Source organism: Parus major, chromosome Z (genome assembly GCF_001522545.3).
Source record: "Parus major isolate Abel chromosome Z, Parus_major1.1, whole genome shotgun sequence".
NCBI lineage: Eukaryota > Metazoa > Chordata > Aves > Passeriformes > Paridae > Parus > Parus major.
Window position 1 is genome coordinate 50,249,198 of NC_031799.1, and position 15,870 is coordinate 50,265,067.

The following is a 15,870-nucleotide window of genomic DNA, read 5'->3' on the forward strand; positions in this document are numbered from 1 at the left end:
CAACTTTTCTTAAAGGTAAAGTAACTCCATGACACAGGGCTTCTGGGAATATGGCAGCTAAAGAGACAGTGCCCACACACCCTGGTGACCCAAAATGCCATCAGAGTCTGAGGAAACACATTTTGCAGGAAGGAGCAAAAAGTTACATTTCTATTACCATTTCTTTGTTATCACCATGCCAATGAAAAATTTCTCTGGTAGAAGTGATTTAAACAGCGTTGAACATGGTTTGGACAGTATTTCACCACAACCCGGAGAGCAAAATAGGAACCTGTTTTGTGGCCTTCTTTGTTGGCTGGAGATTCCTTGACAGAGGACATAAGGCACCTGATGGCTGATACTGGGTGTAGAGATGGAGCCTCCACCAGGGAATGGCTGTGATGGGCTGTGAAGGACCAGCAATAGTAAACATGTTGGCTAAATATCACCCTTCTACACCTAGTATCTCTGGGATATGTAAGGAACAGCCCTGCTCAAATGAAGCTGCCCCAAGTGGCCTGCTCCAGGCAGAGTGCAGGGAAAATGAAGGTGGGTAGACGACTAGGTGTGGCCATTCTGAGCATGTGCTCAAGTCTTGGTTTGCACCAACCCCTCACTCCTGTGGAATGGATGGAGACCTTCAGTTGTACCTGTTTTTATGGTATCCTTCCCTGTTTCATCAGAGACATATGTCCAGTCTATGGAAAGGGAGTGAAAAACAGCATATTTACATCCACACTTGTAATCAGTAGCCATTTGATGTCCCCTGATGCAAGGTTTTCACCAACTCTAAATGTTGCAAGCACTCCCAATATACAGCAATAGAAATTTTATCAAACTGCATCAAATGTCTTTGGAACACAAGAATACCCAACTACACTGAAATGTCTGTAATGCTGGCAAAGCCCTCCTGCCAGCAGCATCACTGCCCTTCACCTTGTGTGGTTACACACCTCCTCATGCAGTAAACACCAGGATCTGGTCTATACATAAAGCATTCACAGAGCTGTGCTCCCAGAACAATGAGCACACAGCCCTTCCTTTAAATACTGCTCCCTGACACGGTACAGTACCATGACTGACTCATGGTTGTTGTCATCTCACCATCTGCGATGGCTTAGTTAGATAATGGATACATATGGGTGCAGCTTATGGGAAAAGGGAACACGTCCATAGAAAGGAAATACTACCATCTGTGAAGCTGTCCCCATAAGCTGCCTAATTAGCTGGTAGGGCACTAAGGTTAATCAAGTACACATTTAGCCACTCTTATGAATGAGGTTTGTACAAGTCAGTTCTTAATTTTTAGACAGTGGTGGCATGCAAGGGCCATGGTGATGCACATGCATTTTTCTTTGGACAACAGAACATCTGATTTTTCCCCACTCCACCACAGAGGCCTTACTACTATTACCAGTTCCTACCCATTCAATGCACTATCCATGGAGGAAAACAGCAAGATCTTCCTAACAACCACTTCTGCATATTCTTCCCCACATCTCTTCATTGAAGGTACCTATGGGTACAAACTCAAACACTATTTCCTCTGAAGGCAGTCTTCAGCAGCATGTTCACAATGTTGGAAGGAAGCCTGGACAGACTTCTGTCACTCCCTGATCTTGGTCTCCAGTGCACCCAGAAGCCAAATGAAAAAAAAAAAAAAAAGAAATTTCACTATACAGTGAAATACTATATATGTATACTAGCTTTGGTCTGATCCCCGGCTGTGCTTATTGCTAGGTGTTGATCACTGGGACAGCGGAGCTGACAGATAACCTATCCCATAGCTCACCTCTCTCTCCTGGTCCTTAGTGAGGCCCTGAAAGCTCTTCACAGCAGCCACCAGCAGCAGCTAGCTGGGCTGAGGTGAGATGTCCCCCAGGGAGTGTCTGTGGCCTCTCAGCTGCTGGAGGGCATTGCTGAGATACTTCCTCTCAGATACTCGGTTTGCTGGGTGGTAGAGGGTGAAGAAGCAGGTATTTCCCAAAGGCAGCAAGGGGGGCTGCCAGGGAAGTGCCTGAGAGTGAGGGGCTAGCATGGGACTGCAGCAAGTCACTCCTGGTGCCTGCAGCCATGTGATGGCTGATGATTTGCTGGAGCAGATGGTTTAGGGAAGCCATCACCATTTGACAGGTATTAGACATTAAATGTGTCCTGAAAAAAAAAAAAAAGCAGATTCCATGTTATTCAGGAACACAACTGCCCTGTAACTTCTGTGCACACTTTGTACCCCATAGCACACTTTTCCCCAGAGAATTCCTGGTGTACCATGCAGATTTCACCCCCTCAAAGAGAGCTGCTTGCATCCCCATCTCCAGTAAAAAATGCTTTGCCATCTCTCTCCAGTGCCCCTGCACAGAGTGACGAGCGAGTGCTCAGTCTGTACATGCACACATGTTCACACTCATCCATCATTTCCTCTGCCATAACAGAATCACAGAATGGTGCATGTTGGAAGAAACTTCTAATCAAACAGGGTCATCTACAGCAGGTTGCCCAGGACCATGTCCAGATGACTTTTAATTATTTCCAAGGATGGAGACTGCACCATCTCTCTGGGCAACCTGCCCTAGTGTCTGGTCATCCTCACAATGAAAAAGTACATCCTGAAGTTCAGAGGGAACCTCCCATATTTGTGCCCACTGCCCCTGGCCCTGTCACTGGGCACTACTGGAAGGAGCTCTGCTGTGTCTTCTTTGTGATCTCCCATCACACACTCATAGACATTGAAGAGATCCCTCTGGGCCTTACCCTCTTCAGGCTGAACAGGCCCAGCTCCCTCAGCCATTCCTCATAGCAAAGGTGATCCAGTCCCTCAGTTATCCTAATGACCCTTCCATTGAAGGGTCCACTGAAGAATGGATTCTCTGCAATGTGCTCATGACTGTACCGAGCGAGTGCAGAGCTGGACAAAGTACTCCAGGGATATCCGCACCAGCTCTGAGTGAAGGAGCAGGATCATCTCCCATATGCTGGCAGTACTCCTAATGCAGCCTAGGACATCATTCTCCTTCTTTGCCACAAAGGCACACTGCTGTCTTATGTTCAGCTTGGTGTCCCCCAGGACCCCCAGGTCCTATTCTCTCAGGCTGTTCTCCAGCTGGGCAGTACCTAGCATTTTTCAGTTTTTTTCTCCCCAAGTGCAGGATTTGGCATTTGCCCTTGCTGAATTTCATTAGGTTCCTGTCATCCCATTTCTTAAGGCTGTTGATGTCCCTGTGATGGCAACATGACTCTCTGATATCAGCCTCTCATCCTGGTTTTATATTCTCTGAAAAATTCCTGATTATGCACTCTGCCTCATCATCCAGGTCATTAATGAAGATTGTTGAAGGAGTAAGTGTTGACACCTGGGGTACGCTGCTAGTCACCGGTATCCAGCTAGTTGTGGCACCAATCATCAGCATTTGGGTCTGCCCATTTGAGCAGTTTTCAGTCCAGCTCACTGTCTGCTCACCTAAGCCATACAAATGCCTGTCTTGGAGGATCTTATGTGAGACAGTGTCAAAGGCCTTACTGAAGTCCAAATTGACAGTCTGCACGCTCCCCTCATCCAGCAGGCCAGCTCTTTTACTGTAGGCTATCAGGTTGATCAAGCACGACTTCCTCCTTTGTGAATCCGTGCTGACTGCTTCTGATTATTTTCTCATCATTCATATGCCTGGAAATGTTTTCCTGGATTAGCTGCTACATCTTAACAAAGGTGCAGATGTGGCATGAAGTAATCACGGGTCAGGCAATCAGGACTATTATGACAAAGATTTCATTTCTTCTTTCATATCCACAGCATAGAATGATTTTTTTTAAAGACATATCTGCATTGTTTAAATGAGCTATAGACTTTGATGATATCCATCCCCATATTTGCTTCAAGTTTAATTGGCTTGGGAAGTTCCAATCTTCCAGAGCCTGCAAGGAACACGCATAGCCTTTTGATCAGCTTCCTTAGTTTTCTACTAAATTTTCCTAAACACACAGGAAGGATGTCAGCAAGCTTCACAGAAAGAATTAGTCATTGCAAGTACCCTAATACATGGTCATGATTATGCTTAAAACTGCTTTAAAAGTGTTCCAGCATATCAAAAATTATTAGTTTCTTCTGCAGAGGTAGGTCAAGACAACCTTTTTCCCTTCCTCTTTCTCCACAGACAAGCAACTCAATTAGAGACCCCCTTTAAGAAGTGTTTGCTAAGTTCTCTGGGACAAAGCAAGCTACCCATTATTCACCATTGTGCATAACACACAGTACTTGTGGGTGACTCCCCTGAGTTTATTGCATTTTTTGTGAGCAATTTTTGATAGAAGAAATAAAGTATATTTAATCAGAAGCTTCCCAAAGGGAAAGAGCACATCAGGCAGAGCGATGCAGATAGATAAAGTTCCCAGTGAATTATATTGGCTAATTTATTGCCTGATGCCGTGACTCATACAGCAGCCTGTACCTCTTCCACAGCAATCCTGCTAAGTCCCCGAGGTCACCTCAAGACGGATGCATGACTCACTACCAGGGTTTCTGAATCCCACTCCTGGTGTGATGGCTCAGTGACAAAACACAAGCCCTTCAGGCATCTGTTATTTCTTTTTTGCCCCTTGTTTATTGATCAGATGCTCTCATCAGCAGAGTCCTTCCACATCCGGCCAACTGGCCAGCAAGCAGCGGTCAAGCACAAATGATTGTCTACGAAGAGCAAGACCCAGGGGCTTAAGTGAACAGTCAGAGCCCAAAAATCCTCCCTCAGGTGAACTTCTTGTGCTTGAGGACATGAAGACACACAGCACTGCCTGGGGCTTTGAGAGCAGTCCAGAGGCATGGAAGAGGCATCAGAAGTGGCTACACAGATACCCTAAGAAATATATATATATATATTAGGTAATTATGGTATATGAAGCTGGGTAAATAACAAGCATTTTCAAATAAAGAAAAAAGAAGTCTTTCAGCAGAGGTATATGAGGATCACAGCACATAGTTGCACTTTACAAAGAAATTGTCAAGTATTTCCTTTTGTATATGCTGCCAAGAAAACACAATGTACAAAAAGGCCTGGAGATGGATGTTGCGCATTCAGCATCCACTTTAAGCAAGGAGTACTTGCTGCAGACAGGAAGGACTTTTGTGAAGCAGCTCTTGAGCAGATTTGAAGTGTCTGCCAGTGACCTCAGCAGAATTCCTGACTGTCTCCTCAAGCTAATGGTGTGGCTCAAATATGTGCACAAGTACATTAGTAAAAGCTTGAAACTTGAGTATCCCAATCCACACAGAACTTGCTAGCAAAACAAGTCCCATGTTCCATAACCAAATTATAGATAGGACTTACATGAGCCCATACTCAAAAAGAGTATCAAGTTTTAGCATTGCCACAGAGTTTGGAAGGTGAAAATTAAGAGTCTAATTTTACCTATGATGTTATTATGGGCTTGTGGAGTTCTTGCATGGTATGGCTGAGATCTTATACGTAAAATAGCTGTCAGTTATAATGTATTAATTCAAAACTCCATCTGCCAGATCTTTTAACTTTAGGATAGTTTTTAGTTTTTAACTAAAAAGCATGGCACACACACTTTTCCATAGATTTTGCAGTACTGCCTGATCAGAGAAGATGTTTGCTCTTGCAAAAAAGCAAGAAGACTGAAGCAGACAATCATATCTGCAAAACAGCAGGTTCAGAGAAGGGTTTAAGAAAGAAGCACCAGGAAAAATTACCTGTCATTCTACTGGTACCCTTTTCACCACATCCATCTCGGTCCATCCTTTTCTGATCTCTGTCTTCAAACCTACATAAAAAACCAGAAAGAATGTAGTACATCTAAAGCTGCTTATCCAAATAGCTGTTCTGGTTGCTCCATAGTAATTAAGAAAGGTCAAAGAAAACATACTACTCCAATGACACAACTAGAAAACTGGAAAAAATGGATGAGAGAAGCCCGAGATACTCAGCAACTTTTTTTCATTGTCAATCTCTCTTCCCACACCTGGACGTGGATGGACAGCAAGGTGGGAGCTTTCTTCCTTAGGAGATCAGTTTTCTTATCACCTGAGGAACCAAAATATATATGTCTATGGGATCCACTATGAGATGCATCCCAGAAAATCCTTAGAGAATTAGGTAACGTAGTTGACAAATCACTCTTCACTCTATTTGCAAAGCCATGGCAGTCAGGAGAAATCCCCAGTGAGTGAAAATAGAGAATGAATAGAGTAACTACATCAGTGGGCAAGGGAAGGGTTGTGAATGTCATTTATATTCTGTAAAGCCTTTGACAGTCCCTCACAGCATCCTGCTTTTTACATTGGAGAGAAATGGGTTTGATGAGTGGACTTTTAGATGGATAAGGAATTGGTTGGACCGTCACATCCAGAGGGTAGTGGTCAACAGCTCAGAGTCCCGATGGACATCAGTGACAAGGGATGTCCCTCAGGGGCTGGTTTTGGGATCAATGTTATTTAATATCTCATTAATGACATAGATGAGGGTATTGCATGCACCCTCTGCAAATTTGCAGATGACACCAAGGTAAGTGGGTTGTTTGACACTCCTGAAGGACAGGAAGTCATCCAGAGGGATGTGGGTGAGATGGAGAAGTGGGCCCACAGGAATCTCATGAGGTTCAACAATTCTCTCAGCCTTTCATTGTAGGAAAGATGCTCCATACTTCTAATCATCTTGGTGGCCCTACTCCTTACTCACTCCGACAGATCTTTGTCCTTCCTGTGCTGGGCCCCCAGAGCTGGATGCAGGGTTCCAGGTGGGCTCTCACCAGAGCAGAGCAGAGGGCAGAATCCCCTCCCTCCCCTGCTGCCCACACTGCTTTGGATGCAGCCCAGGACAGTTTGGCTCTCTGGGCTGGGAGCGCCCATGGCTGGGTCATGTCATCTATCAGCAGCCCCCAGTCCTTCTGGGCAGGGCTGCTCTCAATCCATCCCCAGCCTGTGTTGATACTGGGAGTGACCTGATCCAGGTGCAGCACCTTGTTCGTGGTCTTGTTAAACCTCGTGAGATTCCCATGGACTCTCTTCTCAATCTTGTCCAGGTCCCTCTAGATGGCACTCCAACCTACACATGTGTTAGCAGCACCACTCAAACCACTCAGAGCAGGTTGGCTACAAACCTGCCAATGGTTTTCCATCACTGAGGAATACATTAAACCATGCTTGTCCCAGGGCAGATTCCCTACGGGATACCATCTATTACCAAACTTCATGTGAAGATTGAGCTGTTGACCACTATCCTCTGGGTATGACTTTTCAAAGAAGTCCTTATCCACTCAACAGCCCACCAACCAAATCCTTATTTAGACAATTTAGAGAGCTACTGGGTAGCTTTTAACAGGAAAGGTCAATCCAGGGAGGCTGAGAGATCTGTAGTTCTCCAAGTTCTCCTTCCTACCTTTTTTAAAGGTGGGTCCAATATTCCTACTCTTTCAGTCACCTGGGACTTCACCTGACTGCCAGGACTTTTCAAGTACCATGGAGAGAGTGGCTTGTCACCTAATTCCCTTGGGACTCTGGGATGCATCTGTCATGGCTTAACTCCAGCCAACAGCCGAGCCCCAGTGCAGGGCTCACCCCCTCACCACTGGAATTGGAGAGAGAATCAGAAGGGTAAAAGGTAGAAAAGTCACAGGTTGAGATATAGACAGTTCAATAGAGACACTGAAGGCCATGCATGCACACAAATCACAACAAATAATTCATTCACTACTTCCCAAGGGCAGGCAGTTGTTCAGCCATCTCCAGGAGAGCAGGTACTCATCACACCTGACAGAGACCTGGGCAGACAAACACCATCACTCTGAATGTCCCATATTTCCTCCTTCTTCCCCCCACCTTTATGTACTGAGCATGATGTCACATGGTCTGGACTATCCCATTGATCCCTTGGGGTCCCCTGTCCCATCTGTGTCTCCTCCCAGCCTCTCAGGCACCACCAACTTCCTCCCCAGCATGGAAGTACAAACAGCAGAGAAGGCCTTGGCTCTGTGTAAGCCCTGCTCAGCAATAACAAAAAATCTCTGTATTATCAACCCTGTGTTCAGTACAAACCCAAAACACAGCCCCATATCAGACACTGTGAAGAAAATTAAAAATCTCTATCCCAGACAAAAGCAGCACATCATCTCATCAGATCCCATAGACACACATGTTCAGGTTCTTCAGGTCATCACAAACCTGATCTATTACAGTAGAGAGCACTTTTTTCCTTCCGTCTCTATCCTGCTGCCCATCCACTCAAGAGGGGAGAAGAGAGGTTGCCATTGAGAACTGAGGTAAAAAAGTGGTTGAGTACCTAATTTTTGTGTACAGCTCCAGAACAGAAACATACTTCACCTCAAAAGAGTGTTTTTTTCCCCTTTGGTTATGAACAGGACAGAAAATTCAACCATTTGCATTGTTGCTTAGTTGTGTTAAGTGGCACTTGCTGATCTCTTGATTTCTAGCTTGGAAAGACAATTTTAACAATTGTGGCATGCTTTCCTGGAACTGGATGATTGTTTTCCCTTTCTATCCCCTCCTGCTGGAAGCATACAATCTTGTCTTGAAATCACTCACAAAGGTACAAATTGAAGACATTTAGTTCCACCTTTGTCCTGACATTTTCTGTGTTTTTCTGTGCACTAACAGCTTTCTGTTCCACAGTAGATGTTCCCTCTTCCATCTCAGTAAGCCTGTCACTTAAATTTGAAGGGCCTTTTTTAGTCCTGTTAGATATTCTGACATGTACTTCAGCTCTTACAGCAATTTTCCCCTCCACTAATGCCACTAATATTTACATTTCTGTGTCCTTTTTCTATCTCTGAAGGACTGTTGATGAATGTGGCTTTAGGTAATTGCTTTCCCCAGGCATCATAATTTGTTTTTCAACAAAAGAACAATTTCCAATTTTTTGAAAGACTATTCAAATGCACTAGGGAAGGTGAAGGAAGTCAGGGAGCAGGAACAGTGACTTTCATGGCATTAGTTACCAACATACTCATAACTTTATAACTTACACTTTAGAACATTTTAGTTATGTGGGACAGGCTTGCTGAAGGTTAATCACTTCCTTTAATCCAGAATTTAGCTGATGGTTAAAAAAAGTCATTATTCATTCCAACATGAGGACATAAAAACTGTGCATCTGAATAACAGCAGATGGAAAGAAACAGCAAATTTGCACTCTGAAAAATAGGAGCTGAGAACACTACTGTCTCACTTCTCGTACCACTAAATCCTGGACAGTGGCAAAAGTAGAGTTACCTTTTGCTGGCTGCAAGATTTTAGTTTTTTAATCTTTCTGTCAAGAAAGGTATTTCTAACAGAGTCCAAAACATTCCTGTTTCAGCCCAGTCTGCAACAGGTGAGAGGTTAAGTGTGAATTTGACTGGACAATTTTCTGGAGGACAAGTTGAAACAATGATCATGGTCCATTTCAAACTTTTGATGTCTCAAACACATGCCATTGCCATGACTTAGAAACTTTCCCCAGTGTGTACTTCTACTCCCATTTATTCACCCTTCAAATGAAACAGTAAATACTATAGCTTGACACCCCATTTATGAAGTGTCCTGTAAGGCAGGAGTTGTTCCCACTTACAAAATTATATTCTTGTATTTGCTCTCTACAAGGCAAGTTGGAAATCTACAACACAGAGATACTCTGTTGATATTGTACTGTAGGGACAAAACAATAAAAATAAAACCCATGCTTTTCATGACCTGGGAAACATTTGTGTGTTTTCAGAATTGGCTTCTCTGAGCTTTCCAAGTTTGTAGTATGAAGAAAATGAATCATGCTAATGGGAAAACTTAAATAAACTTAAAAAAATATGGTTTCATAATTTTTGTTCAGAGTGTCCTTTCCTGTTACCTTAATTTTCTTGGAAGATTTCTGGTATAATTCCTTTTCATCTCCCAGTATCTCTGCCCCAGGTGAAAGCATTTGGTCTTTTGTATCACTGGCAACCTGCCTGAAGATGCTGCTGCCTTTCCACGTTCCCACCTATTTGAGATCCTTTCCTGTACTCATTCAGCTGGTGGTGCTTACTTCAGATTACCATCACCGAAGTGCATCAAATCACAGGGACAGAACGTCACCATCACAGTCGGCAGGCCATGGATACCAAGGGAACCCCAACATCTGTGTTCATTCTTGAGGAGGGAATAACATCAGGAGAGGCTTTATCCCTAAGGGCCACCTCCAGGATGAAATCCAGCTGCCGCACAGCATCTCCTGAAGCCTTGCTCTCCACTGGCGCCTAACTCGGGAGAAGACTCGGGGCAGGACTGCTGTCTGCCCGGGAGAGGATTTACTTCGCAAGCCCCATCCTCACCGAAGAAGAGGCTTTAAGCGCGGGAGCCCGTGCGGAGGATGCACATGCCGGCTTCCCGAGGAAGGCCGCCCGTCGGGGCTCCGCTCCCCCTCGCCCGAGAGGGAAAGGCTGCCCGCGGTGGTGGCAGCAGTCGGCCAAGCAGCAGTGGCCATCAGGTAGGGGCAACCCCGCCGAGTCCCCGCGCCGGCCCCGCAGCATCCCGCGCCGGGCGCTGCTCGTACTCACGGCTGTGCGGGGCTCCGGTGGGGCCGGGTGAGGACGAGGAAGAGGAAACGGAGAGCGGGCAGGTGAACCCTCGCGGCAGCTGTCTCCCCGGCCGCTGCTGCTGGAAGCCGCCCGGTCAATCTACCTCTGGCCTTTGGCAGGGTCCGAGCCCCCTGCGCCCGCCGCCAGCGCGGGAGGGAGCGGCGGGGCTGCAGGCGGCAGAGCCGCTCCGACCGGCTCCGGGGAGCGAGGGAGCGAGCGAGGGAGGGAGGGAGCGAGGGAGGAGGCAGGAGGCAGGACAGCTCCCGGCCCCGGCCCGCCCTCCGTCTGCGGCTCCACCGAGGGGAAGCCGAGCGGTGCCGGCTGTCGGGGTGCTCCGTGCCTCGCTGCCTGGGAAACTTCGGAAGCTTGCCGGGGGGCGTTCGTCTGCTGCCCCGAAGGGAGCTCCGGTGGAGGGAAGTATCCCCGTGCGCACCCGCTGGATGGCGCGGACCCTGAGACCCGACGACATCAACCCCCGGACGGGGCTGGTGGTGGCTCTGGTCAGCGTCTTTCTGGTATTCGGCTTCATGTTCACCGTGTCTGGCATCAAGGGAGAGACCCTGGGAGACATCCCGCTGCTAGCCATCGGGCCGGCCATCTGCCTGCCGGGCATCGCCGCCATTGCCCTGACCAGAAAGACCGACGGCTGCACCAAATGTCCCGAGAACATGCGTCCGTGCTGTAAGGAAGTCAAGGACCGGGATGTCATGGAGCTGCTAAGGACCCCCTCGGACCTAGAGTCCGGCAAGGGAAGTTGTGACGAGCTGGCCAGGAAAGCTTACCGCAAGGACAGGAGAGGGCTGAGGGGAGAGGACACAGTGTTCATTTGCACCACCAGCAGCACCGGCGATGCCACGGGAGAGTGCAAGAGCCTCACCAAAAAAGTGGAGCAGGAGGAGATGCTGAAATACCTGGAGAGCTGTTACCCAGAGATGCCAGAGAATGTGTTCGTGGGAGATCGCCCCACATACAGTGCCTTGGAGAAGAAGAGCTCTTCTCCCAGCAGGGACAGCACTCCTTGCCCTGACGTTGAAGACAACATTTTTGTGGCTCCTAAAGATAGTGTCATTGTCTGCTCTTACAAGGATAACAGCCCTTATGACAGCTACTGTTGTTACATAAACCCCACTGGAGTCAACTCAGACCAGGAGACCATTGTGTGAAAGATGCATACTTTATATATATGTATGTGTACAGGGACTGCAACTTGATAGGGGATAATATAGCTGACTGCATGGGACAATTCTGATACTATTTCAATTTAAAGTGGTATGTGACTGATACTCCAACCTTTTGTGCCTGAAGTACTCTTTCTGTAAGTAAACGAGCATGTTTAAAGGTTAAAGAATTCAATTTTTAATTTTTGGGAAAAAAAAAGAAATTACATTTTAATTTTATTTTTCTCCCTTTCCCTCCCTTTTGTTTTCCTGCTGCCCATTGTACCCAAGCCTGTAGGCACACTGGCAGAAGGACAGCAGTGGCTGTCAGCTGAAATCAAGAGCTGCATGAAACTCTGGAGCTGTCTGTAAGAAAGAATGTGGTGCTCTATGGGTGAATAAGTTTTTGAAATACTGTCACTTCATTTTGGGAGGGATTGAGAGATGTCAGCATGAACTCCAGTAGCTGGCTGATGTCAGGGAATGTAGAAGTCATTTGTCTCCCTTTGTCCTGGCAGGATTTTATTTTCCTTTGTGTCAAGGAATAGATGTCCTGACCCCATGGGCTCTTCTGAAAGTCTCCTGGGAGCCAGATAGGCTCAGGAGAGTTTTCAAAGACTAACCCATCATCAATAGCATGAACATAGACATGTTAGCTTATTTTTCCACTGGTCTTGAGTTCACTGGAATGTTTCTAACACTTTTGGATTTTACAGGCATACTTGACAAGAAGAATGCAACATGAGCACGACACAGTTCTTGCAGAGACTAGGAGCAGATGTCAGTGAGCTCAGGTCTTTAAAATATATTTCAGTACCTCAAAAATTGCTTCAGGAATAGACTACTGTGAGTTATGTTCAGAGTGGGATCTGACTCTTCTGAAAATGCCATTTTATTGTGCCTTTTCTAAAATGCCAGATATTTCTGTATGGGGATGCATGGTGACAGTCCACTCAGGGGTCTCAAAACCATGCTTTGCTGGGAGAAGGGAACAGAGGACCTGACTGACAGATGGTTTTTTCACAGCTTATGGATACATAGCAAGAAAATGTGAAGTGAGTAATGAAGATTAACCTGCATTCAGAGCCTGCAGTTTACATACTGAAATACAAATCCTGGCTATCCTGTCCAACACTAAGTTGCATGTTCCATGCTGTGCATAAACGTCTGACCTGACCTCTACGGTGTAGGTAACAGAGATGTGGTATAATACAGTGTGCATGCTAAGCAGATACTCTAAGTGTTCAGGTCATAGGGTAAAGCACAGAGTAATTTGCTAGCATCTCACAAAGCCCCAGTTCCTCTAAGTAAACTCCCAGAACGCCAAAAAGTTCCTGTGTGATCAAAGTCTTAATTGCCATTCCTACTTAGCTGGTTTTTGTCAACGTAAGTTGTACTAAAGAAATGTTATTGAGTTACCAGAGTAGGAAATAAGAAAAACAGCCTTTCATTTTTAGCAACCTGAGATGTTGTGTAGAAAATTAAAAGGAATTTTGCACTCAAATGAGGCTTTCCATGCCTATGGAATTGTTTGGAAAGTGAATGTAAATTTTATATATATATATAATTATGTGTGTATTTGTTTGTTGAGAAATTTATGTCAAATCATAACAGACAACCAGTGTCTGAAGATGTTTCCAGAAGAAGGAAACAATTTTTTGACTAGCTTGGTGTCTTTCAGACCAAATAAGATGTTAACCCTTTGGCCAGGCTTTGGTGGGGCATCTGGATACTCTAGGATAAATTCAAAAAACACTAGCTAGTTGAAGCCAGGCAAAAACTCTGAATAGGTGGTTACAGGCAACTCTGCTGCTCAGGCATGCAACAACACTACTGTGGTAATAAATGAACACCTGCACTCTGTGGAGCCCAGGTATTATCCAATGAGCAAAGGAATTCAACAAAAACAGACCCTCTCACTGACATGTTCAGCTTCCACATAAAAGCACTTGTCAGCAGCTTACCTCCTCCTACAGCTTAGTCACTGCAGGACCTTATTCTGCAATGTACGGAACAAGTCTCTAATGGCACCACGAAGTCTTATTTAATGACCTCTGAAGCCAACAGCTAAAAAGCTGCTGATGAACATGTTGACAAATAGGGTCTTTTGCTTTCTGCTTCTAATCAGAGCAGGTGAGGGTCTCACTTTGTGCCCAGGGATGTTGAGCATCCCTGGAGATGAGACCCACCTCGAGAAAACAGGCTACTGGGTCCTGCTTGCTGCCTTTGACAGGGTTGTGAGTAATCGCTTGCCTTGCATAAGAGAGAAAGGCACCAGCCTTCTGGGAACCTAGTTTTGTACAGTTCTGCAAATATATATAGGAAGCAGTCAAGTTTTTCCATTTTGTTTAGGATTAGATGTTCTGTGTCAAAAGTTACATGGGCTTTTTCTTGACAAGACAGCAAACTCTAGTGACAAATGGAATAGTAAATATATAACTTGATATACAGACATGCAGATGTGAGTAATGTGCTTTTGTCCATTCTTAGTGTACAAACAAGAGAATGCTTGTATTCAGGCAAAGTTTAATGGGAGTGAAAACTTCCCACAAGTTATAGAAAGAGGTATAAAAAAATGTGTTTAAAATTTGATATTTGCAGGCAACGTCATTCCTCCATTCATTCAGATAAGATTTCACAATAAAATACAACTTTAAGCAATATTTCTAGGCTAAGATACCATAATCCTTTAAATTTGGTTATTGAATGTGTGAGAATTTGAAATTAGAGAAATAAATTAGTATGGCCTCTAAAACCTCTTTATTTTTCATTTTTTTTTTCATTTTTTTTTTCCTGCTAGTTTAATAGAGAGTGAAATGGAAATTGATTATTTTGGCCATTTAAAAAATATTAATTTGTAAATTTGAAAATTAAATGTGTTTAGATTTTTTGTTTGTTGAGGGGTTAGGTGTTAAGTTTGGGTTTTGTTTGTTTTGTGGTTCTGTTTTTGTTTTTTTTAAATAAAGTGACATTTTCATAGTTCTACCAGTAGAAATCTAACACATATTTGATCACAGACATTATGACAGCATTTTCAAAATTTTTATGCATATAACATGGCCAGATCAGAGAGCACCTGGGACTTTATTTTCATTCAGCTCATGTGGACACTAGAGCTTGTGGTACCAGTGCTGATCTTAGAGCAAGCAGGAATAATCACTTTGCTTTTCAGAGGAAGCTTCTAGTCTGAATTTGGCTTCAGGATACCACAGCTTGGGGTGTGATTCCAAGCTGTGACCAGAGATGAGAGCTTCTTTCTGCTCTTGCTATTTTAAAAAACTCCAGGTCAAAGTCCCACTTCTCTCCTCAGTGCTCTCTTCCAAACAATGCATGAAGCTGTAGGGGAGCTCAGCTTGGGGGATAAATATCTTGGGGGATAAATGTCTTGTAAACCACGTATTGCTTGGTCCTAAATTATGTGTGGCAGGGTGTACAAAGCATTTAATGGAAAACAGTAATTTGGACATTTAGAGAAGTTTCCTAGGATATATAAACTTTATTTTTGGAATAGCATTTATCATAGTGCTACAGTGTAGTTTATCTTCTTTTAAGAGACAATGTGATACGCAGATCAACAAAAGGCAATTTTGTGTCGCTTGTAACAAGTAGCATTTTTACAGTCATAGAAGCTGATCAATGCAAACTCTTTAAAAGAAAGTTTTAATCAGTGTGCATTTTTTCCTCCTGAGTGCAAAACAATAGCTGGTCCTTTTGGCCCAGAATTGAATAAGCAAGAGGTGAGTGTGCTCAGTGCATGTGTCCCTCTGGACTGTATTCTTCATCTGCATTCTGCAGAACTGTTATACTCTTGCAGAGGCAGTTCCTCCCCATCTGATTTAAACTCTGTGCAGTCCTGGCTCCAGTAATTATTTATTATGTTGTTATTTCCAGAGTAACAGCTACTGTGACCCCCTCTTACCATGCCTGCTGCTACATACCAGACTTCTCGTGTTTGGCCAGGGTGGTAGAGTTTGACACTACATCACCCATCCAATCTAAGCTGTTATGTCGAGACATTCAATTATATTGTCAGTTCTTGCAGCACAAGTTTGGGATTTTGCCATGGGTTAGAGGTGGGTGACTGCCAGGCCACTAAGTACTGCCAACCTGATTTTCATGGCTTGTGTAGGGACTAACCTATTTACTTGCAGAGTACTATCAGCACACAAGACCCTGACTC

General features: G+C 44.7%; 1 protein-coding gene and 1 long non-coding RNA gene across 2 annotated transcripts; one reads left to right on the top strand and one right to left on the bottom strand.

The window, feature by feature from the left end:
- Positions 1–2,552: 2,552 nt before the first annotated feature.
- LOC117243738 lies at positions 2,553–10,736 on the bottom strand. The gene is made up of 3 exons (XR_004495593.1): positions 10,513–10,736; positions 5,681–5,751; positions 2,553–4,823 (listed from the first exon to the last, which is right to left on the bottom strand). It is a non-coding gene; the product is annotated as an uncharacterized LOC117243738 (long non-coding RNA).
- A 91-nt stretch (positions 10,737–10,827) lies between these two features.
- Positions 10,828–14,518, top strand: TMEM215 (transmembrane protein 215). The gene has a single exon (XM_033511402.1). It carries the CDS (start codon positions 10,974–10,976, stop codon positions 11,694–11,696), a length of 723 nt encoding a protein of 240 aa, XP_033367293.1. The 5' UTR covers positions 10,828–10,973; the 3' UTR covers positions 11,697–14,518.
- Positions 14,519–15,870: the final 1,352 nt, after the last annotated feature.